Genomic DNA, 27,781 nt, shown 5'->3' on the forward strand with positions numbered 1-27,781 from the left:
CATCCGGATGTGAAAATACTGCCCCTGTCACCAAGAAGTTAATGTAACCGCTGTGTCAGATTTACAAAAACGTTACGGAAAAAACATAATCTGATAACGGCGCTCAGAACCCAAAAGAGCCAGAGGAATATCTGCCATTTTGGAGTCAAAAAAGTTAGAAACAACACCATAAATATTCACTTACCTTTGATGATCTTCATCAGAAGGCACTCCCAAGAATCCCAGGTCGACAATAAATGACAGATTTGTTCCATAAAGTCCGTAATTTATGTCCAAATAGCCACTTGTTGTTAGCGTGTTCAGCCCAGTAATCCATCTTCATGAGGCGCATGCACTTCATCCAGACAAAAAACTTGAACATTTCCGTTACAGTCCTTTAGAAACATGTCAAACGATGTATGGAATCAGTCTTTAGGATGTTTTTAACATAAAACATCAATAATGTTCCAACTGGTGAATTTCTTTGTCTTCAGAAAAGCACTGGAATGAGAGGTAACTCTGTTGGGAGCGCGCGTCATGAGACCAAGGCACTATGCCAGACCACTGGCTCAAAGAGGTCTCATGAGTCCCTCCTTTATAGTAGAATCTTCATTCAAGTTTCTAAAGACAGTTGACATCTAGTGGAAGCTGTAGAAAGTGCAACTTTATCCATATCTCAATGTGTATTCTGTAGGCCAAGCTTTGAAAAACTACAAACTTCAGATGTCCCACTTCCTGGTTGGATTTTTCTCAGGTTTTTCGCCTGCCATATGAGTTCTATTATACTCACAGACATCATTCAAACAGTTTTAGAAACTTGTCTATATTTTCTATGTTTCCTATCTAATTCTAATAATGATATGCATATATTAGCATCTGGGACAGAGTAGGAGGCAGTTCACTCTGGGCACTCTATTCATCCAAAAGTGAAAATGCTGCCCCCTATCCCAAGGAAGGTTAACTGAGAAAATGTATTTTCAATTCAAGAGAATAAAACATTTAATTAGGCAACCAATTCAGGAGTGGGTTGTAATAAATGATCAGACTCACAACCAGTCCAATAATGTTCATGAACATAAACACATACCAGTCCAATAATGTCAATGAACAGTAACACATACCAGTCCAATAATGTCAATGAACAGTAACACATACCAGTATTTAAAATAGAAAAAACAACAATTATTAGGAATTATTAATCATCAATTATCATGTCAATAGTTTCACAACCGTGAGAAGTTATTTTTAAAGGTGTACACTTTAACCAATTCAATAAAATGTAATATGAATGTCAGAATTAATGAACAATAATAATTAACATAGTGAACAATAACTCATTAACCTGTTTATTTATTGTGGGTGTGGTAGCATGATTCTGATTGCATGACAATCGAGTGCAGGATACTCTCCCATTACGCTGCTCCAGAACTTTGGCAGTGTCATTTCCAGGAAGCGCATACTCAGTCCGCGATCAAATGACAGCTACACCAGCAGAACCTCTTTGTTGCTTGGCAACGTGACACTTCCCATCTCCACTTGAAAGGGGTCCCATATTCAGTCGTCTTGTCTCCTGTTCTCCTCCGGGAAGTAGTTGCAAAACTTTCCCTGCAGCTTGACAAGATGCTGTTTAAGGATTTTTGTCAGTGTATCAATGTGCGCTTTGTTGATTTAGATTCTGAATCTCGAAATCAGCATTGGGTAACATGTCAATCCTCCTGTTAGAAATAATAAGAGCGAGCCAGCCAGCTAATGTTTTTTGATTAAAAAAAGTTTACATTCAAATGTCTCTACTGTGAAGACATACACCTGGTTTCCTGAAACGAGTCACATTTCTGCGCAGGAATGCGCACAATTTAGAGGGAACATTGGTCTTAAGTACACCAGCTGATCCACCTCATTGTGCTGAGCAGATTTGTTTTTACTATTGCTGTTAAATCCTGCTGTAATAAATTATGACCAGTTCAGTTTACTGTTCTCTCTCTCTCTCTCTCTCTCTCTCTCTCTCTCTCTCTCTCTCTCTCTCTCTCTCTCTCTCTGTCTCTCTCTCTCTCTCTCTCTCTCTCTCTCTCTCTCTCTCTCTCTCTCTCTCTCTCTCTCTCTCTCTCTCTCGCTGTCTCTCTCTTCTTCACAGCGCTGCCTGCAAACAGTAAACTGCAACAAAACTCTGTAAATTAAAGATTCTGCCTCCTTATGATAGAAATGAGTCACCAAGGACTCTTGTAATTTTAAAGAGGATTTATCTTTTATGTTCCTTTCTGTAAATCCAAAACAGCTTAGGTGTTGGTTTTGTACACTATTGTATTTTTTACCTTTGACATTCCCTTGATAAGTCATATCCAGGTGTTATAGGGATTTGTGTGTGTTTCTCAGTGTAGAGACTCGACTGTAAAGAGACAGTTTTAGATCCCACACACATCTCTTTACACATGTTCACTCCCCTTCGCTGACGTGAAAGTATTAGATAGTCCCTGCAATATGATGGAAAGCTTAGCTCACTAGAGGACCTTGTGGACTTATACCATCATGTAGCTTATCCAGTCATCACAGAGTCACTGGGGAGGGAACTAACGAGGACAGTGACAGGAAAGTGAGTTCTCCGATTAGAATCCCCAAATTCTGTCTGGATTGAGATTAAGTCCCGATGGATGTAATACAGTATGAATGTAGCTGTTTACTAATGCTGCTGTGTGTTGTTGTCTCTCCCTATACAGGATAGGCCTCCTGCTTCTGGGAAAGCCTCTGGACAGGGAGACCACTGACCAGTATCGTCTCATTGTCACTGCCTCTGATGGCAACCAAGGAGGGGTGAGAAACTTTATTCAGAATGGAAATGGATTGATTGATGGATGGATGGTTTTACTGATTGATATCAATGTGCAGGTCTGACTTTCTATGATTCATACAAAGGTCACAGTCAGGATACAGGGGCCGCTTGCACCAGTTGGGCTCCGCTGTAAAATGCACTCTAAGCAGGACCTAAAAATGTGACCTTTTGTGCCACATGGGCGTAAGCCCTTCTATGAGCTATAAATGCTACGCTTAATAGGGAGCAGGCATACACTCTCAGAAAAAAAGGTGATGTCTAGAACCTAAAAGGGTACTTTGGCTGTCCCCATAGCAATCTATATTTTCAAAATCATGTGAGTCTCAAGTTCATATTTCACAACCTCTGCAGGCTTTATAAATTGCATGTGTGTGAGTCAATAGCAATAGCAAATAAGCATCTATAAGTCTATGCTAGGTAAAGCTCCGCCTTATCTCAGCTCACTGGTCACAATAACAACACCCACCCGTAGTACACGCTCCATCAGGTTTATCTCACTGGTCATCCCCAAAGCCAACACCCCCTTTGGCCGCCTTTCCTTCCAGTTCTCTGCTGCCAGTGACTGGAATGAATTGCAAAAATGAAGCTGGAGACTTACATTTCCATCACTAACTTTAAACATCAGCTATTTGAGCAGCTAATCGATCGCTGCAGCTGTACACAGTCAATCTGTAAATAGCTCAACCCAATCTACCTATCTCATCCCCATATTGTATTTATTTACTTTGCTGCTCTTTTGCACACCAGTATCACTAGTTAGTTACACACCATCATCTGCTCATCATCATCTGCTCATCTATCACTCCAGTGTTAATGTGCTCAATTGTAATTACTTTGCTACTATGGCCTATTTATTGCCTTACCACCTCATGCCATTTACACACACTGTACATAGACTTTTTTTCCCCTATTGTGTTATTGACTGTACGTTTGTTTATTCCATGTGTAACTATGTGTTGTTGTTTCTGTCGCACTGCTTTGCTTTATCTTGGCCTGGTCGCAGTTGTAAATGAGAACTTGTTCTCAACTAGCCTACCTGGTTAAATAAAGTTTCATAAAATACAAATAAATTGTAAAAATAGACTAGGCCTCCACTTGATTTAGGATACATTGGCAAAATACATTTTTCTGAGCAATGATAGATGAGTCAGCAAATACTGTAGATGAGCTATCACTTCCAATTATTTGCCCAGCCAGAGATCAATTGACCAAATATACAGACGGAAATTCAGTTAAACAAAACCAGATTGATTGACTACGCTATCAGACAAGTCATTGCATTTTGGTTGGGAGTAGGCTATGCCTACTACACGAGTGAACAGAAAAATATCCACTTGTTATCATAACATGCTAGTAAAAAATTCTGATCAGTGCTAGATGCGCAAACTAGACTAAATATGGTGATTAGCACACCTCAACATAGCTAACCATTTCCCAGTAATTGTAACCAAATATCTAAAGATTCGGTGAATATGAAAATCTGACATTGATTTGTCAAAACGTATCAAAACGTGTCTCCATGCTTGTCTCATAGCAGAAAACAAAGAAATCAACAGAAGCGACCTTTCTAACTCAGTTGCAGGAGAGGAAGGACACTATTCAGGGATTTCACCATGAGGCCAATGATGACATTAAAACAGTTACTGAATGTAATGGCTGTGATGGGAGAAAACTGAGGATGGATCAACAACATTGTAGTTACTCTACAATACTAACAAAATGACAGATCTAAAAGAAGGAAGCCTGTATAAAATATTCCATAACATGCATCCTGTTTGCAATAAGGCACTAAAGTAGTACTGCAAAAAATGTGTCAAAGAAATTCATTTTTTGTCCTGAATTCAAAGTGTTATGTTTGGGGCAAATCCAAGAGTACTACTCTTAATATTTTCAAGCATGGTGGTGGCTGCATCATGTTATGGGTATGCTTGTCATCGGCAAGGACTATGGAGTTTTTTTGGGGGGAGTAAAAATAAACGTAATAGAGCTAAGCACAGGCTAATCGTGGATGAAAACAGGGCTCAGTCTGCTTTCCAACCTACACTGTAAGACAAAAAAATTCACCTTTCAGCAGGACAATTACCTAAAATACAAGGGCAAATACACACTGGAGTCGCTGACCAAGAAGGCAGTGAATGTTCCTGAGTGGCCAATTTAAATCGATTTGAAAATCTATGGCAATAACTGAGGATTTTTGTAAAGAATAATGAAATAAATGAAGAATTTTGAAAAGAATAATGGGCAAATACAGGTGTGGAAAGCTCTTAGAGACTTACCCAGAAAGACTCACAGCTGTAACCGCTGCCAAAGGGGATTCTACAAAGTATTGACTCAGTGCTGTGAATACTTGCATACCAGTCAAAAGTTTGGACACAGCTACTCTTTTCAAGGGGTTTTCTTTATTTTAACTTTTTTTCTACATTGTAGAATAATAGTGAAGACATCAAAACTATGAAATAACAAAAGTGATAAACACATCAAAATATATTTGGAATTCTTCAAAGTAGCCACCCGTTGCCTTGATAACAGCTTTGCACACTCTTGGAATTCTCTCCACCAGCTTCATGAGGTAGTCACTTGGAATGCTTTTCAATTAACAGGTATACCTTGTTGAAAGTTAATGTGGAATTTATGCGTTTGACCCAATCAGTTGTGTTGTGACAAGGTAAGGAGTGTATACAGTAGATAGCCCTATTTGGAAGAAGACCAAGTCCATATTATGGCAAAAACAGCTCAAATAAGAAAAGAGAAACGATAGTCCATCTTGCTTTAAGACATGAAGATCAGTCAATCCATAAAATGTCAGAAACTTTGAAAGTGCAGTCAAAAAAACATCAAGCGCTATGTTGAAACGGTCTCTCATGAGGACCGCTACAGGACAGGAAAACCCAGAGTTACCTCTGCTGCAGAGGATAAGTTACCAGCCTCAGAAAGTGCAGCCCAAATAGATACTTCACAGACTTCAAGTTACAGACACATCTCAACATCAACTGTTCAGTGGAGACGTGAATCAGACCTTTATAGTTGAATTGCTGCAAAGAAACCACTACTAAAGGACATCAATAATAATAAGAGACTTACTTGGGTAAAGAAACACGAATAATGGACATTAGACCGGTGGAAATCTGTCCTTTGGTCTGATGATTTTTGGTTCAGACCGCCATGTCTTTGTGAGACGCAGAGTAGTTGAACAGATGATCTCTGCATGTGCGGTACATGAAACGTGGAGGCGGAGGTGTGATGGTGTGGGGGTGCTTTGCTGGTGACACTGCCTGTGATTTATTTAGAATTCAAGGCACCCTTAACCAGCATGGCTACCACAACATTCTGCAGCGATACGCCATCCCATCTGGTTTGCACTTACTGGGACTATCATTTTGTTTTTCAACAGAACAATGACTCAACACACCTCCAGGCTGTGTAAGGGCAATTTGACAAATAATGAGAGTCATGGAGTCTTGTTTGTGATGGGTCGGACTGCAGACTGAAGGAAAAGCAGCCAACTAGTGCTCAGCATATGTGGGAACACCTTCAAGACTGTTGGACAAGCATTTCAGGTGAAGCTGGTTGAGAGAATGCCAAGAGTGTGCAAAGGTGTCATCAAGGCAAATGGGAGACAAAGGACTGTGAGACATATGTTTTCTCCTAGACACATGAAAAGTGGGATGAATACGGAGGGTACGGGGCAACAGAAGACAAACTGTAGAGGGGATAATGTTCTTTGCGGTACTCCAACCGGAGGGGCAGGTTACAGTATCCTGGCTTCCCCCCTCTCAGCACTCGCCTCTCCCAAGGTTTCCTTCACGGGGTCACCAGCAGCTGACCAGGCATTCTCAGACCTTTTAAATGTCGATTCACCTCCATCTCAGTCCATCTTGACCCGTTCCGTCAGTTTGTGGTGGAGGTCGACACACCTTTATAAAATTGTTTTATATTTTTTTTAAACCTAAAAATGTTCTAAAATTCCAACTCAAATAGCTAAATGATCCATTGCATGACCATCTTAAAACCATTCAAATAAGTTACAGTGCCTTCAGAAAGTATTCACACCCCTTGACTTTTTCCAACTTTCTGTTGTTACAAAGTGGGATTAAAATGGATTCAATTTACATTTTTTTGAAAACGTTCTACACTAAATACTTGATAATGTCAAAGTGGAAGAAAAATTCTAACATTTGTAACAATAAATATGAATAATTAAACACTAATACAGTGCCTTGCAAAAGTATTCGGCCCCCTTGAACTTTGCGACCTTTTGCCACATTTCAGGCTTCAAACATAAAGATATAAAACTGTATTTTTTTTGTGAAGAATCAACAACAAGTGGGACACAATCATGAAGTGGAACGACATTTATTGGATATTTCAAACTTTTTTAACATCAAAAACTGAAACATTGGATGTGCAAAATTATTCAGCCCCCTTAAGTTAATACTTTGTAGCGCCACCTTTTGCTGCGATTACAGCTGTAAGTCGCATGGGGTATGTCTCTATCAGTTTTGCACATCGAGAGACTGAATTTTTTTCCCATTCCTCCTTACAAAACAGCTCGAGCTCAGTGAGGTTGGATGGAGAGCATTTGTGAACAGCAATTTTCAGTTCTTTCCACAGATTCTCGATTGGATCAGGTCTGGACTTTGACTTGGCCATTCTAACACCTGGATATGTTTATTTTTGAACCATTCCATTGTAGATTTTGCTTTATGTGTTGGAAGACACATCTCCGTCCCAGTCTCAGGTCTTTTGCAGACTCCATCAGGTTTTCTTCCAGAATGGTCCTGTATTTGGCTCCATCCATCTTCCCATCAATTTTAACCATCTTCCCTGTCCCTGCTGAAGAAAAGCAGGCCCAAACCATGATGCTGCCACCACCATGTTTGACAGTGGGGATAGTGTGTTCAGGGTTATGAGCTGTGTTGCTTTTACGCCAAACATAACATTTTGCATTGTTGCCAAAAAGTTCAATTTTGGTTTCATCTGACCAGAGCACCTTCTTCCACATGTTTGGTGTGTCTCCCAGGTGGCTTGTGGCAAACTTTAAACAACACTTTTTATGGATATCTTTAAGAAATGGCTTTCTTCTTGCCACTCTTCCATAAAGGCCAGATTTGTGCAATATACAACTATGGACAGAGTCTCCCACCTCAGCTGTAGATCTCTGCAGTTCATCCAGAGTGATCATGGGCCTTTTGGCTGCATCTCTGATCAGTCTTCTCCCTGTATGAGCTGAAAGTTTAGAGGGACGGCCAGGTCTTGGTAGATTTGCAGTGGCCTGATACTCCTTCCATTTCAATATTATCGCTTGCACAGTGCTCCTTGGGATGTTTAAAGTTTGGGAAATCTTTTTTTATCCAAATCCGGCTTTAAACTTCTTCACAACAGTATCTCGGACCTGCCTGGTGTGTTCCTTGTTCTTCATGATGCTCTCTGCGCTTTTAACGGACCTCTGAGACTATCACAGTGCAGGTGCATTTATACGGAGACTTGATTACACACAGGTGGATTGTATTTATCATCATTAGTCATTTAGGTCAACATTGGATCATTCAGAGATCCTCACTGAACTTCTGGAGAGAGTTTGCTGCACTGAAAGTAAAGGGTCTGAATCATTTTGCACGCCCAATTTTTCAGTTTTTGATTTGTTAAAAAAGTTTGAAATATCCAATAAATGTCGTTCCACTTCATGATTGTGTCCCACTTGTTGTTGATTCTTCACAAAAAAATACAGTTTTATATTTTTATGTTTGAAGCCTGAAATATGGCAAAAGGTCGCAAAGTTCAAGGGGGCCGAATACTTTCGCAAGGCACTGTATGTACGGCTGGACCGAATCGGAGAGATAGGTGCTTTGTAGGTTAACAGTAAAACCTTGAAATCTGCCCTACCCTTAATAGGAAGTGAAGCCATTGTAGAGAAGCTAGCACTGGAGTAATATGATCACATTTTTGGTTCTAGTCAAGATTCTAGCAGCCGTGTATAGCACAAACGGAAGTTTATTTAGTGCTTTATCCGGGTAGCCGGAGAGTAGAGCATTGCAGTAGTCTAATCAAGAGGTGAAAAAAGCATTGATTAGTTTTTCTGCATAAATTTTTGGACAAAAAGTTTTAGATTTTTGCAATGTTACTAAGATGGAAAAACACTGTCCTTCAAATAGTCTTGATATGTTCGTCAAAAGAGAGATCAGGGTCCAGAGTAACGCCGAGGTCCTTCACAGTTTTATTTGAGAAAGCCGTCATTTGTGCGTTTTCTATGATGTATGATGGCAAAGGAATACAGAGTGAGAAGGTGAGGCTGTAAAATGGACAGAGATAAGGTCAAAGTGGGAGTGGCAGACAAATAAAGAGAGATATAGAGAGAGGGATGCCCTGACCTCTCAGAATAAGGTGACCAGCACTGGCCCTCTGTGTCCTAATGTTGAATGAAGGATTGTATGGACCCTGAACTCCAATCCTCACCCTTTCCAGGGGCCCATAACCGCACCGAGGTGTGTGTGTGTGTGTGTGTGTGTGTGTGTGTGTGTGTGTGTGTGTGTGTGTGTGTGTGTGTGTGTGTGTGTGTGTGTGTGTGTGTGTGTGTGTGTGTGTGTGTGTGTGTGTGTGTGTGTGTGTGTGTGTGTGTGTGTATCAGTGGTGTAAAGTACTTAAGTAAAAATACTTTAAAGTACTACTATTTTGGTGTATCTGTACTTTACTTTACTATTTATATTTTTGCATTGCATTTTATATTCCGACAGAAAATAATGTACTCTTTACCTTTTTTTAATACATATTCCCTGACACCCAAAATTACTCGTTACATTTTGACAGGATAATTGTCCAATTCACTAACTCATCAAGAGAACATCCCTGGTCATCCCTACTGCATCTGATCTGGCAGACACACTAAACACATTTTTTTTGTTTGTAAATTATGTCTGAGCGTTGGAGTATGCCCCTGGCTATCTGTCAAAAGGAAGGGAAAAAAATTGTGCTGGTCTGGTATGCTTAATATAAGGAATTTGAAGTTATTTTTACCTTTGATTTTCTAATCAAATCAAATCCAATTTTATTTGTCACATACACATGGTTAGCAGATGTTAATGTGAGTGTAGCGAAATGCTTGTGCTTCTAGTTCCAACAATGCAGTGATAACCAACAAGTAATCTAACTAACAATTCCAAAACTACTTTCTTATACACAGTGTAAGGGGATAAGGAATATGTACATAAGGATATATGAATGAGTGATGGTACAGAGCAGCATACAGTAGATGGTATCGAGTACATTATATATATATGAGATGAGTGTGTAGACAAAGTAAACAAAGTGGCATAGTTAAAGTGGCTAGTGATACATGTATTACATAAGGATGCAGTCGATGATGTAGAGTACAGTATATACATATGCATATGAGATGAATAATGTAGGGTAAGTAACATTATATAAGGTAGCATTGTTTAAAGTGGCTAGTGATATATTTACATCATTTCCCATCAATTCCCATTATTAAAGTGGCTGGAGTTGGGTCAGTGTCAATGACAGTGTGTTGGCAGCAGCCACTCAATGTTAGTGGTGGCTGTTTAACAGTCTGATGGCCTTGAGATAGAAGCTGTTTTTCAGTCTCTCGGTCCCAGCTTTGATGCACCTGTACTGACCTCGCCTTCTGGATGATAGCGGGGTGAACAGGCAGTGGTTCGGGTGGTTGATGTCCTTGATGATCTTTATGGCTGTCCTGTAACATCGGGTGGTGTAGGTGTCCTGGAGGGCAGGTAGTTTGCCCCCGGTGATGCGTTGTGCAGTCCTCACTACCCTCTGGAGAGCCTTACGGTTGAGGGCGGAGCAGTTGCCTTACCAGGCGGTGATACAGCCCGCCAGGATGCTCTCGATTGTGCATCTGATACTTAAGTATTCTTAAAAACACTTTTAGACTTTTTGTCAAGTATTATTTTACTCTGTGTTTTTTACTTTTACTCAATTCATTTTCTATTAAGGTATCTTTACTTTTACTCAAGCATGACAATTTGGTACTTTTTCCACCACTGGTGTGTATGTGCGGGTGTGCGTGTGCATGTATAGGTGTGGACTTGCAAACATGTGAGCTTGTGTGTGTTTATTATGATGGAGTCCCCATGGGAGCAGGACAATTACTATCTGCACCTCCAGCCCATCATGTGTAATTAAGTGAAATACAGTTGAGGAGGAGATTAATGGTGTTCAATATACATAGAGTGGGAGAGATTGTGTGCAATTGACTAGTGAGATAGAGAGAGGGTAGACAAAGAGGGCGCATCAGGAAAGAATGACAGAGCGAGAGAAAGAAAGAGAGAATGAGATAGATAGAGATGTGATTCGAGGTGCCCAAGGGTTCTGTAATTATAACAGATCTTGTGTAACCATGGGAACGTGACAGGGAGAGAGCAGGCCCACCGTCGTGATTCCCCTACATACACTACACGAGAGAAACACAAGAAGAGGTCTAATGAGGTGATATGAAGTTTTTTATTTTTTATTTTTTTATTTCACCTTTATTTAACCAGGTAGGCAAATTGAGAACAAGTTCTCATTTACAATTGCGACCTTTGTTAAGATAAAGCAAAGCAGTTCGACCCATACAACGACACAGAGTTACACATGGAGTAAAACAAACAAACAATCAATAATACAGTAGAAACAAGTCTATATACGATGTGAGCGAATGAGGTGAGATAAGGGTGGTAAAGGCAAAAAAAGGCCATGGTGGCAAAGTAAATACAATATAGCAAGTAAACCACTGGAATGGTAGATTTGCAGTGGAAGAATGTGCAAAGTAGAAATAAAAAATAATGGGGTGCAAAGGAGCAAAATAAATAAAATAAAACAAGTACAGTAGGGAAAGAGGTAGTTGTTTGGTGGGATATGTACAGGTGCAGTAATCTGTGAGCTGCTCTGACAGCTGGTGCTTAAAGCTTCGTTCCAGTCATTGGCAGCAGAGAACTGGAAGGAGAGGCGGCCAAAGAAATAATTGGCTTTGGGGGTGATTAGAGAGATATACCTGCTGGAGCGCGTGGTACAGGTGGGTGATGCTATGGTGACCAGCGAGCTGAGATAAGGGGGGACTTTACCTAGCAGGGTCTTGTAGATGACATGGAGCCAGTGGGTTTGGCGACGAGTATGAAGCGAGGGCCAGCCAACGAGAGCGTACAGGTTGCAATGGTGTATAGTATATGGGGCTTTGGTGACAAAACGGATGGCACTGTGATAGACTGCTTCCAATTTGTTGAGGAGGGTATTGGAGGTTATTTTTTAAATTACATAGCCAAGTTGAGGCGGTTGAGGCGGAGATGATGGGATTAGATATGTAGAGTGGGAGAGAATGACAAATGAGATACAGAGAGGGTAGACACAGAGGGCGCATCAGGAAAGAATGACAGAAAAAAAGAGATGTGATGTGAGGTGCCCAAGGGTTCTGTAATTATAACAGAACTTGTGGAGCAATGGGTACCTGACAGAGTGAGAACAGGACACCCCTCGTGATTCCCCTACATACACTACATGACAAAAATTATATGGACACCTGCTCGACGAACATCTCATTCCAAAATCATGGGCATTAATATGGAGTTGGTCCCACCTTTTCTGCTATAACAGCCTCCACTTTTCTGGGAAGGTTTTCCACTAGATGTTGGAACATTGCTGCGGGGACTCCATTCAGCCACGGGCATTAGTGAGGTTGGTCACTGATGTTGGCCGATTAGGCCTGGCTCACAGTCGGCGTTCCAATTCAGCCCAAATGTGTTCGATGGGGTTGAGGTTAGGCCAGTCAAGTTCTTTCACAACAATCTTGACAAACCATTTATGTATGGATCTTGCTTTGTGTACGGGGCATTGTCATGGTGAAACAGGAAAGGGCTTTCCCCAAACTGTTGCCACAAAGTTGGAAGCACAGAATCATCTAGAATATAATTGTATGCTGTAGCATTAAGATTTCCCTTTACTGGAACTAAGGGGCCTAGCCCAAACCATGAAAAACAGCCCCAGACGATTATTCCTCCTCCACCACACTTTACAGTTTCCACTATGCATTGGGACAGGTAGCGTTCTCCTGACATCTGCCAAATCCAGATTCGTCCGTCGGACTGCCAGATGGTGAAGCGTGATTCATCACTCTAGAGAACGCATTTCCACTGCTCCAGATTACAATAATAGCAAGCTTTACACCATTCCAGCCGACGCTTGGCATTGGGCATAGTGAGTTTAGGCTCGTGTGCCTAATCCACTCATTTGAAGGGGTGTCCATATACTTTTGTATATATAGTGTATCAAGCAGATGATAATTGAAATGCTGAAAAAAACGATAAAGGAAAGTAATGGTAATTGTTCTTAAATTGAAAAGGTCCCCTGTTAAAATAAGGGTCAATGTCCAATTAATGAAAAACTTTTCATTCGTTTTCTGAAATCTAATGAACCTCAAATGAACACCCTGCAGGCCATTCTAATATTTTGTTGTTAAGTTGGCTAAAGAGCTAACCCATCACCCATAGAGACTAACTACTGTTGTTAGATAACCCAACTATTGGATAGCGCCAACCGACTTGGCAGCATCGCGACTAGCGTTTAGAAAATGTTGCTTTAGTTTTTTTCTGAACTATTTTTTTACAATATTAGCTCAGGAAATGCTTTATGTCATTACATACAGCCGGGAAGAACTATTGGACATTTGAGCGGTGGTAACTCACCAGAACTACCAGCATTATGAACAGGAATACAACTTCCCTGGAGCAGATCCTTTTTTACTCTCCCCAGAGCAATTGAACTTATTCCAGAGGCCGATCCAAAACATCGTCGGCGGAGGAGAGGCACTCGAGGTCTGCTAGTTCGACTTATGAGGCGCGCAACAACCTCTTCTGAGTAAATTACTCACTAATGTTCAGTGTTTGGATAATCTTTGGGATAGGCGTGCTGCTAGCGCCCCACCCCGACAACATCCGGTGAAATTGCAGAGCGCGAGATTCAAAATACAAAATTTGTAATAGTAAACATTCATGAAAATACAAGTGTCTTACATTGTTTAAAAGCTTAACTTCTTGTTAACTTCTTTGGCACTGTAGGGCAGTATTGAGTAGCTTGGATGAATAAAGCACCCAGCGTAAACTGCCTGCTACTCAAAATATGCATATAATTAGTAGATTTGGATAGAAAACACTTTCGAAAAACGGTTTGAATGATGTCTGTGAGTATAACAGAGCTCATATGGCAGGCAAAAACCTGAGAAAAAAATCCGACCAGGAAGTGGGAAATCTGAGGTTTGTAGTTTTTCAAGTCATTGCCTATCCAATTTACAGTGTCTATGAGGTCATATTGCACATCCTAAGGGTTCCACTAGATGTCAACAGTCTTTAGAACCGTGTTTCAGGCTTCTGCTGTGAAGGGGGAGAGAATAAGAGCTGTTTGAGTCAGGTGTCTGGCAGAATGCCTTGCGCTCAGTCAGGCGTGCGCCAGTGAGAGTTAGCTGCGTTCCTTTTCATTTCTAAAGACATAGGAATTGTCCGGTTGAAACATTATTGAAGATTTATGATAAAAACATCCTAAAGATTGATTATATACATCGTTTGACATGTTTCTACGAACTGTAATGGAACTGTCGTCTGAACTAAGTGCCTGCGCCATGTGAATTTGGATTTGTGAACTAAATGCGCAAACTTTATTCAACAAAATACAAATGTATTGTGTAACTGAGATTCCTGGGAGTGCATTCCGATGAAGATCATCAAAGGTAAGTGAATATTTATAAGGCTATTGTGACACCTCTCCTTCTTTGGAAAATGGCTGTATGTTTTACTTTGACTTGGCACTGACCTAACATAATCGCAAGGTGTGCTTTCACCGTAAAGCCTTTTTGAAATCAGACACTGTGGCCAGATTAACGAGAAGTTTATCTTTAAAATTGTGTATAATACTTGTATGTTTGAGGAATTGTATTTATGAGATTTCTGTTGTTTTGAATTTGACGCTAGCGTCCCACATATCCCAGAGAAGTGAATCCAATCCTTTGTCAGATTTCAAAAAGGCTTTACGGCGAAAGCACATCATGTGATTATCTGAGGACACCGCCCCCGCATAAAAATGCATTACAAACATTTTCCAAACAAGCAGAGGCAACACAAAAGTCAGAAATAGAGATGAAACTAAATCACTTACATTTGAAGTTCCTCTGTTTGTTTGCAATCACAAGGGTCGCAGCTACATAACAAATGATCATTTTGTTCCGAAAAAGTCCTTCTTTAAATCCTAAAAAAGTCTGTTTAGTTGGCGTGCTTGACTCAGTAATCCACTGGGTTCCCTCATTCATAATGCATACATATTCATCACAAAGGTTACCTATAAACTTTGTCCAAACAAGTCAAACAATGTTTCTAATCAATCCTCAGGTACCCTAATATGTAAATAAACAATAAAATTTAAAAAGGAGAATAGTATGTTCATTACCGGAGATAAATAACGAAGTGCGCACCCTCACCGACGCGCGCCACAATACTACAGACAAAATGGGAGCCACCTAGAGAAATTACACATTTTAGCTAATTTTTCCAAAAACAACTGCAATCACTCATAGACAAAACAAATTCTGGATGGATTATCCTCGGGTTTTCTCCTGCCATACGAGTTTTGTTATACTCACAGACATTATTTTAACAGTTTTTGAAACTTTATATGTATATTCTAGCTTCTGAGCCTGAGTAACAGGCAGTTTACTTTGGGCACCTCAGTGATCCAAACTTCCGAATACTACCCCCTATCCCGAAGAAGATAACAAAGTTTATAAGCTTAGCGCAAGGATTTCTTTCCAGAGAGAAATCGTGGCCTGTAAAATACCAGCAGGATTCTCAGTACATCGTACAAAACGGAATAAATATCTCTCCGGGAAGCAGTGTGATTATCGACTCATGGTGTAATTCTAGGAACATACAGGAACCTAAGTTCAGTTACCTTTGCCTTCTTGGGTACCAGAACAAAGGTGGCCATCTTGAAGCATGTGGAGACAGCATACTGGGATAGGGAGAGATTGACTATGCCTGTAAACACACCAGCCAACATGCTCTGAGGACACGGCTAGACATGCCATCTGGACTGGCAGCCCTGCAAGGGTTACCATGTTTAATTGTTTAACTCACATCGAAGAAGGAGAGCCCACAGGCCTTGGTAGCTTCGGTGACACAACAAAATGCAGCCTCAGGATATGTGGTTTCCAGTTTGCATAAAGTCCAGTGGAGTTCTTTGAGGGCCGTTGAGGTTTCGGCTTGAGGTGGGATGTAAACGACCTTGGCGATGACGGAGGAGAATTCTCTTGGGAGATAATATGGTCGGCATTTAATTGTGAGGTATTACAGGTTGGGTGAACAACATGACTTAGTAAGACTAGGCCTCAATTACTGCCCCCTTTGGAGGAAGTGCGTGCCCATAGTAAACTGAAAATATTTTTCACCAAAATTGCTAATATATGCATATAATATAAATTATTATTGAATAGAAAACACTCTAAAGTTTCTAAAACCGTTTAAATTATGTCTGTATGTAAAGCAGAACTCTCAGGGCAGCCTTTCTCCCAAACTCTCTCTTGTCAAGAGAAAAGTTGGGTCAACTTTGACGTCATCGCCCCCACCCTCCCCAGGCAGCTACCGATCTGGGAAAAGTATGTATGTGTTCAGCACGATGCCTGCTTTCAAATGGCGCGTTCATTGTGAGAATCTCGCGAGCCCTCCTCGATTGGCGGGCGAAAATGTTAGGGTCACTCTCAAATACATGCACTCTATTGCGCGCGGCCGATTTGGGGCACAGTCTTTTCCAAGAAACACCAATTGAAGGCGGTTTGTCTGTTCGCCCTGATCATTGTTTTACATGTTAAAAACATCATAAAGCTCAATTCTGCACATAGTTTGACCAGTTTAGTCGACATATAATATGTAAATTTGAAGTTTTGATGCGCAAGAGTGCGGGACCAGAAGTCATTTTGGGTGCATTTCAGCTGAAGGTGTTAGCATATGCTAATACAGAGACACACAACGTGAAACCAAACAATGTATTGGGTAAGTATGACTCCTTCTACGTCTTCTGATCGAAGAACATCAAAGGTAAGGGAATATTTATGTTGTTATTTTGGGTTTCTGTGGACTCCAAAAGTAGAGGAGACATACTGCTAATATCTGAGCGCCGTCTCATTATATAGCCAGTGAACGAATTATGTAACGTTAAAAATAAATGTAATACAGCGGTTGCATTAAGAAGTGCATCTTTGTAACTATATGTAGAACATGTATATTTAGTCATATTTATTGCTTGTTATCTGACGTTATCTTTCGGAGCTATCATCATTTCTCCGGACATTTGAGTAAAAAATGTATTGTGTAACATGTACTATTACTGTCATCTGATGAAGATTTTCAAAAGGTTAGTGAATGATTTATTTTTTAATCCTGCTTTTATAATTTTATATTTTCTGGGACAAAATGGCTGCCTCTCGTCTTTTGTTTCGGTGGTGGTCTAAGATAAATATGTGCTATGTTTTCGCTGTAAAACATTTTAGAAATCTGACTTGCTGGGTAGATGAACAAGGTGTTTATCTTTCATTTGAGCTATTGGACTTGTTAATGTGTGGAGGTTAAATATTTCTAAGAATATTTTTTTGCATTTTGCGTTATGGTAATGAGCTTGAGCCGTAGTCACGATCCCGGATCCGGGATGGGTCGCCGCAAGAAGTTAATGACTATCTCCCCATAGCATTCACCTCTGTCATCATGAAGTGCCTTGAGAGACTAGTCAAGGATCATATCACCTCTACCTTACCTGCCACCCTGGAGCCACTTCAATTTGCCTATCGCCCCAATAGATCCACAGACGATCCAAACGCCATCACTCTGCACACTGCCCAATCCCATCTGGACAAGAGGAATACCTATGTAAGAATGCTGATTATTGGCTATAGCTCAGCGTTCAACAACATAGTACCCTCCAAACTCCTCATTAACTTCTCTAGGGTAGGGGGCAGCATTCGGAATTTTGGATGAAAAGCGTGCCCAGATTAAACTGCCTGCTACTCAGGCCCAGAAGATAGGATATGTATATAATTGGTTTGATTGGTTTCCGGAAATGTTAAAATAGTGTCTGTGAGTATAACAGAACTGATTTGGCAGGCGAAAACCTGAGAAAAATATATTTAAAAAAATATAATATTATATATTTTTTGTTTGTTTGTAGTTTTCTATTCATTGCCATTACAGTATCCATTGATTTTGGACTCAAATAGCATTTCCTATGCCTTCCACCTGATGTCAACAGTCTTTAGAGATTGTTTCAGGCTTGTATTCTGAAAAATGAGGGAGTAAGATCAGTCTGAATGAATGGACCCTGCAGTGTCACATAGCTTTTTCATGTGCACGACCGAGAGAGTGCAATTCTTGCCAAGGTTGTTTACCTTTTATATTGACAACATTATTTTCCGATTGAAATATTATCGATTATTTAGGCTAAAAACAACCTGACGATTGAATATGTTTCTATGAACTTTACGGATACAATTTGGATTTCTTGCCTGCCTGTTGTGACTACGTTTGAGCCTGTGGATTACTGAAGAAAACACGCAAACAAAATAGTTTTTTGATAAAAAGAGACACTTTATCAAACAAAATAAATATTTATTGAGTAAATGAATGTCTTCTGAGTGCAACCATAAGAAGATAATCAAAGGTAAGTGATTAATTGTATCTCTATTTCTGACTTGTGCAACTCTTCTACTTGGCTGGTTACTGTTTGTAATGATTTGTCTGCTGGGTGATTTTCTCAAATAATCGTAAGGTATGCTTTCGCCGTAAAGCCTTTTTGAAATCTGACACCGTGGTTGGATTCACAAGAAGTTCGTCTTTAGACCTATGTAAAATACTTGTATGTTTTTAGAATTTTTATAATGAGTATTTCTGTATTTGAATTTGGCGCTCTGCAATTTCACTGGATGTTGGCCAGGTGGGACGCTAGCATCCAACATACCCTAGTGGGGTTAACTTGTTATGGCTGCAATCCCATTAACAGGATAATTGTCATCAACAACCACTGAATTGGATAGAGCTACATTCAATGAATATTACAAAAAATATTTATATTCATGAAATCACAAGTGCAATATAGGAATACACAGCTTAGCCTTTTGTTAATCCACCTGTCGTGTCAGATTTTGAAAATGTGCTTTACAGCGAAAGCAATACAAGTATTTGTGTAAGTTGGCTCTCAAGCTTAGCCTTTTGTTAACCACTTGCTCCTACACTTGTTGTGAATCCAGGCAACAAGTCAGATTTTTAAAATGCTTTTCGGCGAAAGCATGAGAAGCTATTATCTGATAGCATGTAACACCACAAAAGACCCGCAGGGGACGTAAACAAAATAATTAGCATATTCGGCGCTACACAAACCGCACAATAAAATATAAAACATTCATTACCTTTGACCATCTTCTTTGTTGGCACTCCTAGATGTCCCATAATCACTATTGGGTCTTTTTTTTATTAAATCGGTCCATATATAGCCTAGATATTGTTCTATGTAGACTGTATGATAAATGAAAAAAAGAGCTTTCATAACGTCACGTCATTTTTTTAAATTCAAAAAATCGACGATAAACTTTCACAAAACACTTTGAAATACTTTTGTAATGCAACTTTAGGTATTAGTACACGTTAATAAGCGATAAAATTCATCAGGAGGCGATGTAACTTCTGTGTCGTCTTGAAAAAAACATGGCCGAGAGAGCTCGACCAAAACATCCGGTCGGAGAATGGAGGGAAGGAGTTCCCTTGAACCGGTTAGACCAATAATAAATTGCGAATCAAATGACAAGACTCTAGACAACGTGTGGTAGCTGTAGGCGCTGAAACCTCGGTCTCATGTAATTCGGTTCACTTTGAACAATTCCTGGAAGTAAGCGCAAGGATATTTATTTCCATTTTCAGTGATCAGGTTTTCCTGCGCTATTCGATGAAACTCACGCTCTGTTAAAGTCACAGCTGTGATTTAACCAGTTTTAGAAACGAGTGTTTGCTATCCACACATACTAATAATATGCATATACTATATTCCTGGCATGAGTAGCAGGGCGCTGAAATGTTGCGCGAATTTTTAACAGAATGTTCGAAAAAGTAGAGGGTCGACTTAACAGGTTAACAACACTGTCATCTCAGATTTTTAAAATATGTTTTTCAACCATAGCAAAACAAGCATTTGTGTAAGAGTATTGATAGCTAGCATAGCATTAAGCCTAGCATTCAGCAGGCAACATTTTCACAAAAACAAGAAAAGCATTCAAATAAAATCATTTATTTTTTAAAGAACTTCGAATGTTTTCAATGAGGAGACTCTCAGTTAGATAGCAAATGTTCAGTTTTTCCAAAAATATTATTTGTGTAGGAGAAATCACTCCGTTTTGTTCATCACGTTTGGCTGAGAAAACCCCCTGAAAATTCAGTCATTAAAACGCAAACTTTTTTCCAAATTAACTCCATAATATCGACAGAAACATGGCAAACGTTGTTAAGAATCAACCCTCAAGGTGTTTTCACATATCTATTCGATGATAAGTCACTCGTGGCAGTTTAGTTTCTCCTCTCTTCAAAATGGAAACATGCACGCACCTGGAGATTACGCAATAGTTTCGACAGAGGACACCGAGCGGACACCTGGTAAATGTAGTCTCTTATGGTCAATCTTCCAATGATATGCCTACAAATACGTCACAATGCTGCAGACACCTTGGGGAAATCACAGAAAGTGTAGGCCCATTCCTTGCGGAATCACAGCCATATAATGAGACATTGGAACAAAACGCCTCCAAAATCTGGGGCATTTCCTGTTTGAAAATTCATCTTGGTTTCGCCTGTAGCATCAGTTCTGTGGCACAAACAGATAACATCTTTGCAGATTTGGAAACGGCAGAGTGTTTTCTTTCCAAACTGTCAATTATATGCATAGTCAAGCATCTTTTCGTGACAAAATATCTTGTTTAAAACGGGAACGTTTTTCATCCGAAAATTTTAATAGCGCCCCCTAATGCATAACTACACTTAGCATCAAGTAGCTTGGTCACAAAAATCAGAAAAGGAATCAAATTAATAATTTACCTTTGATGATCTTCAGATGTTTTCACACACGAGACTCTGTTACACAATAAATGTTCATTTTGTTGCATAAAGATGATATTTATATCCAAAATACCTCTGTTTGTTTGGAGCGTTATGTTCAGAAATCCACAGGTAAGAGCTGTCACGACAACGCAGACAAATTCCAAATAGTTTCCGTAATGTCCACAGAAACATGTCAAATGTTTTTATAATCAGTCCTCAGGTTGTTTTTAAAATATGTAATCGATAATATATCAACTGCAAATGTCTTTATCAGTAGGAGAGGGAAAAGCAATGGCTACCCAAACTCTGTTATGCGAGCAAAACTCATGCGACCACTTGACGCGATGTTATCGTTCTGGCTAATTTTTCAAAATAAAAGCCTGAAACTATGTCTGAAGACTGTTGACACCTTGAGGAAGCAATATTTTCATCCAAGCTACCCAATACTGCTCCTGCAGCCATATGAAGTTAAGCTCGTGGCCCTGTGTCTGAACCCCACCCTGTACAACTGGGTCCTGGACTTCCTGACAGGCCGTCCCCAGGTGGTGAAGGTAGGAAACATCCCCTTCCCTCCGCTGATCCTCAACACTGGGATCACACAAGGGTGCGTGCTCAGCCCCCTCCTGTACTCCCTGTTAACTCATAACTAAGTGGCCAAGCACGCCTCCAAATTAATCATCAAATTTGCAGATGACACAACAGTAGTAGGTTTGATTACCAATGATGACGAGACAGCCTACAGGGAGGAGGCGGGGTCTCTGGAAGTGTGGTGCCTGGAAAACAGCCTCTCATTCAACATCAACAAAACAAAGGAGATTATCGTGGACCTCAGGAAACAGCAGAGAATACACCCACCTATCTACATCGCCGGGACCGCAGTGGAGAAGGTGGAAAGCTTCAGGTTCCTTGGCATACACATCACTAACAAACTGAACTGGACCACTCACACAGACAGAGCCTCTTCAACCTCAGGAGGTGAAAGAAATTTGGTTTGTCACCTAAAACCCTCCCAATTTTTTACAGATACCCAATTGAAAGCATCCTGTCGCGCTGTATCCCTGCCCGGTACGGCAACTGCACCGCACACAACCACAAGTCTCTCCAGAGGGTGGTGCAGTCTGCCTAACGCATTACCGGGGGCAAACTATCCACCCTCCAGGACACCTACAGTACCCGATGTCACAGGAAGGCCAAAAAGATTATCAAGGACATCAGCCACCCGAGCCATTGCCTGTTCACCCCACTATCATGCAGAAGGCGAGGTCAGTACAGGTGCATCAAAGTTGGGACCGAGAGACTGGAAAACAGTTTCTATCTCAAGGCCATCAGACTGTTAAACAGCCAACACTAGCACATTAGAGGCTGCTGCCTATAGGCACAGACTAGGAATCAATGCCACTTTAAGGAATGGAACACTATTCACTTTAATAATGTTTACATATCTGACATTAGTCATCTCATATGTATAAACTGTATTCTGTACTATTCTATGGTATCTTAGTCACATAATAATGCTTACATATCTTGCATTACTCAACTCAAATGTATATACTGTTTTACTATACAATTCTACTGTATCTTAGTCTGTTCCGCTTTGACATTGCTCGTCCATATGTATATAGTCTTAATTCATTCCTACTGAGATTTGTGTGTATTGGGTATATGTTGTGAAATTTGTGAGATATTACTTGTTAGATATTACTGCACTGTTGGAGATAGAAGCACAAGCATTTTGCTACACCCCCAATAACATCTGCTAATCATGTGTATGTGAACAATACACTTTGATTTGATTTGTCCTTAACCCTCATATAAGGTGACTACCAGCCTATGCAAATCATCAGACCTCACCACGGCCACAAATGATTGGGCCCCAACCGTGTTTTCACTTCAAAGGCTGTAGTGTTGGTACCCTGGCCATGTCTTAGGGACTTGGGTTACAGAGAGGGGAGATCACAGACAACTATTTCCTCTGATAAATAAATAATAGGAGCTCATTAATCAGCATCAAACTGATGGCCACATCCAGAAATACGATGCTGTAGCAGGGAGATTCTGGGCTTTAATAGCGCCCGTCAACGCAAGACCCACACCTCATTAGCCTTCAGGAGCTTGGGTATGTGAAGTCCATCATAGAAGGTTTAGTCTGCTCTGTCATGAAATGTGAAGGAAGAGAGGAGGTCTTACATTGGATGTAGCTATTATTTTATAATCCGCTCAAACTCTTCGAAAGAGAGATGATGTGAGGATGTTGTAAACCTTTGAACTCTCAGAGAGAGATGACATGATATTGCATTACAACCTGTAAATTAAATAGATTTGTATTTTTATTTCATGTAATGGACATACACAAAATAGTTCAAATTGGTGAAGTGAAATGAAATAAATAAATTCAAAAAAGTTTAAAACAGAAAAGTGGTGTGTGCATATGTATTCACCAGCTTTGCTATGAAGCCCCTGAATAATATCTGGTGCAACCAATTACCTTCAGAAGTCACATAACTAGTTAGATTGCACACAGGTGGACTTAATTTAAGTGTTACATGATCTCAGTATATATACAGCTGTTCTGAAAGGCCCCAGAGTCTGCAACACCCCTAAACAAGGGACACCACCAAGCAAGCGGCACCATGAAGACCAAGGAGCTCTCCCAACAGGTCAGGGACAAAGTTGTAGAGAAGTACAGATCAGGGTTGGGTTATAATTTTTATTTATTTAAACTTTGAACATCCCACAGAGCACCATTGCATCCATTATTAAAAAATGGAAAGAATATGGCACCACAGCAAACCTGCCAAGGGAGGGCCGCCCCCACCAAAAGTCACAGACCAGGCAAGGAGGGCATTAACCTCTCTGAACCACCCATCCTGGATCCAGTATAATTGTCAGGGGCAACGCTGAATAGCATAGCGCCACAGTCAAATAATATTACTAGAAAATATTCATATACATGAAATCACAAGTGCAATATTGCAAAACACATCTTAGCCTTTTGTTAATCCACCTGTCGTCTCATATTTTGAAATTATGCTTTACAGCGAAAGCAATACAAGCGTTTGTAAGTTTAGCGATCGCTCGACAAAACAATATGTACACTTAGCATCAGGTAACTTGGTCACGAAAATCAGAAAAGCAATCAAATTAATTGTTTACCTTTGATCTTCGGCTATTTTCAGTCACGAGACTCCCAGTTAGACAAATGTTCCTTTTGTTCCATAAAGATATTTTTTATATCCAAATACCTCCATTAGGTTGGTGCGTTATGCCCAGGAATCCACCGGAAAGAGCAGTCACGACAACCTAGACAAAAATTACAAATTATATCCATAATGTCCACAGAAAACTGTCAAACGTTTTTTTATAATCAATCCTCAGGGTGTTTTTCAAATATCTATTCGATAATATATCAACCGGGACAGTTGGCTTTTCACTAGGACCGGGAGTAACAATGGCCGCCTTTCTCTTTTGTGCACAACTCACTCTGAGAGCCCCCACCTATCCACTTACACAATGTGGTCGTTCACGCTCATTCTTCAAAATAAAAGACTGAAACTATGTCTAAAGGCTGTTGACACCTTAGGGAAGCCATAGAAAAAGGAATCTGGTTGATATCCCTTTAAATGGGCAATAGGGATGCATAACAATGGAGAGGTATCAAAAACAGGGGCACTTCCTGATTGGATTTTCCTCAGGTTTTAGCCTGCAATATCAGTTCTGTTTAACTCACAGGCAACATTTTGACAGTTTTGGCAACGTTAGAGTGTTTTCTATCATAATCTGTCAATTATATGCATATTCTAGCATCTGGTCCTGAGAAATAGACCGTTTACTTTGGGAACATTATTTTTCCAAACATAAAAATAGTGCCCCCTAGCTTCAAGATAGGGGACTGTTGTGTCCCACTTGGGCAAAAAACAGGGAAAATTTAGCGCAGCAAATAAATGAAAAATGATATAAAAATCTAACTTTCATTAAATTACATATATAAGATACTCAATTAAAGCTACACTCGTTGTGAATCCAGCCAACATGTCAGATTTTAAAAAGGCTTTTCGGGGGGAAGGATAAGAAGCTATTATCTGATGATAGCACAATAGTAAACAAAGAGGGTAGCATATTTCAACCCTGCAGGCGCTACACAAAATGCAGAAATAAAATATAAAACATGCATTACCTTTGACAAGCTTCTTTTGTTGGCACTCCAATATGTCCCATAAACATCACAATTGTTCCTTTTGTTCAATTAATTCCGTCCATATATCTCCAAATGTCCATGTATTTGACGTGTTTGATCCAGAGAAATACAGCTTCCAAAAAACGCAACGTCACTACAAAATATTTCAAAAGTTGACTATAAACTTTGCCAAAATATTTCAAACTACTTTAGTAATACAACTTTCGGTATTTTTAAACGTTAATAATCGATCAAATTGTAGACGGGTGTCACACCCTGACCTTAGTATTCTTTGTTTTCTTAGTTAATTTGGTTAGGTCTGGATGTGACATGGGTGATGTATGTGTTTTCGTCTTTTCTAGGGGTTTTGTATGTTTATGGGGGTGTTTCCTATCTAGGTGTTTTGTAAGTCTATGGTTGCCTAGATTGGTTCTCAATTAAATGCAGCTGTCTATCGTTGTCTCTGTTTGGGAACCATATTTAGGCAGCCATATTATTTTGTATTTTGTGGGTGATTGTTCCTGTTCCAGTGTGCCAGTGTTTGGTGTTCACGTTACGGGACTGTATCGCCTATCGCCTTCATAATTTTTGTAGGTTTGTTGTTTTTGTTCATTGTTTAAGTATTCCCATTAAATATGGATTATATTCACGTTGCATCTTGGTCCTCCTCTCTTTCACCCGAAGACAATCGTGACAGAATCTCCCACCAACAATGGACCAAGCAGCAGGAGGAGCAGCGCAATTAGGACTATTGGACTTGTGAGGAGATACTGGATGGAGATGGACACTGGACGCAGCCGGGGGAATATCACCGCTCCAAGGCAGAGCTGGAGGCAGCCAAAGCGGAGAGGTGGCTATATGAAGAGGCAGCACTGCAGCACGGCTGGAAGCCCGAGAGGCAGCCCCAAAAATGTATTGGGGGGCGGCACACGGGGAGTGTGGCGAAGCCAGGTAGGAGTCCTGTGTCAACTCCCCATGCTTACTGTGGAGAGAGAGGGCGTCGTACTGGTCAGGCACCTTGATATGCGGTAGAACGCACAGTGTCTCCAGTAAGCTTAGCCTGGTGCGCTACATCCCATCTCCCCGCATCTGGCGGGCTAGGGTGAGGATCCAGCCAGGGCAGATGGTGCCAGCCCTGTTTTCCATACAGGCAGTGGGTCTCCTCGGGCCAGGATATCCTGCGCCGGCGTTGCGCACTGTGTCTCCCGTACGTCTGCACAGCCCAGTGCGTCCTGTGCCTGCGCCCCGTACGTGCCGGGCTAGAATCACCATCCAGCCAGGACCGGTTGTTCAGGCCATTAGCTCGAGACCTCCAGTGCGTCTTCACGGTCCGGTCTATCCAGTACCACCAGTGCCAACACTGTTGGTTTGTTGTTTTTGTTCATTGTTTAAGTATTCCCATTAAATATGGATTATATTTACAATGCATCTTGGTCCTCCTCTCTTTCACCTGAAGACCTGTTGTCACGATTGTCTATCTGTGTTCAATACAGGAAGACAACAAACCATGCTACATTTCACGTCGGGCCCACTCTCAACAGTGTTACCCAGTTCCTAGATGGCCTCCTTCTTAATTGCATAAATGAATAACCTCAACCAAATTCCAAAGACTGGTGACATCCAGTGGAAGCAGTAGGAACTGACAACAGGTTCCTAAGAAATATAATTTGCCAATGAGAACTCAGTGAACAGACAGAGACCTAAAAAAATATATTCTGAACAGTTAGTCCTCGGTTTTTGCCTGCTACATAAATTCTGTTATAGTCACATACATGATTCAAACAGTTTTAGAAACTTCTGATTGTTTTCTATCCAAATATACTAATAATATGCATATCTAGTATTCCTGGCATGAGTAGCAGGAAGTTGAAATTGGGCACGCTATTTATCCAAAAGTGAAAATGCTGCCCCCTATACCTTAAATTGACTGCACTATACTTGTACACTGTACAAGTATTACCAGCAATGGAATACAGAGGATTCTCCTCCCCTATTGGAGGGACTGCCACTGCCATGTCCTATCCGTGATGATAGGCTTTTGGATACGGGTCCCTTTCTATCACAATGGTTCACAGGGACTGCCAAGGATGAAGCGAAATAGAGCTCTGCCCTCTAGGAAATTCATATTTTGTGATAATAATTCAACACTGCACAGCAAAAATGTGGGTATTTAAGTTTTGGTTTTGTGGTAAAAAGCTGTATGAGTTGATTCTAGTGGAATCAACCTGTAAGAAGCTAGCTAGCTTACAAAGAATAACAACAAAAAATATCTAGTTAACAGAAGAAAGGAAGACTAAATAAGGACAAAAGAAGGACAGAAGAAAAAGGAAAAGAAAGAGGACAACAAAGTGAAACAGTCAGCACTTCTATTGCAACTTCGTATTTCGTCGTCCTAACATAGTCTACACTGCTATCTGCCCAGCAGCTAGCCAGCTAGCAAACGTCCACCGTCTACCGAATAGCAGCACTGTAGAAACTATTACACTCAACTGAACGACTTGATTAGTGTAGTGTTAGCTAGCTACATAGTTGTCTTTGCTGTCTACGTATCCAAGATAATTGTGTAGTTTAGAGCGTGTAGTCTTAGAGTGATTATCTTAATTTACCGAGGTTAGCTAGCCAGCTATTTGTCGTCCTTAACGTAGGAGACTCTGCTAGCTAGCCAACAGCTAGCCAACGTCTACTGAA

The 27,781-nt window shown here is 40.5% G+C and overlaps 1 protein-coding gene across 2 annotated transcripts in view; it reads left to right on the plus strand.

Annotated features, from left to right (window-relative positions):
• Positions 1-27,781, plus strand: part of LOC124038254 (protocadherin-15-like) — a 275,775-nt gene that overhangs the window by 129,046 nt on the left and 118,948 nt on the right. For both annotated transcript variants that reach the window (XM_046353882.1, XM_046353881.1), the window contains exon 17: positions 2,691-2,784. In XM_046353882.1, coding sequence (XP_046209838.1) covers positions 2,691-2,784 — 94 coding nt within the window. The remainder of the gene's footprint in view (positions 1-2,690; positions 2,785-27,781) is intronic.

Source organism: Oncorhynchus gorbuscha, linkage group LG06 (genome assembly GCF_021184085.1).
Source record: "Oncorhynchus gorbuscha isolate QuinsamMale2020 ecotype Even-year linkage group LG06, OgorEven_v1.0, whole genome shotgun sequence".
NCBI lineage: Eukaryota > Metazoa > Chordata > Actinopteri > Salmoniformes > Salmonidae > Oncorhynchus > Oncorhynchus gorbuscha.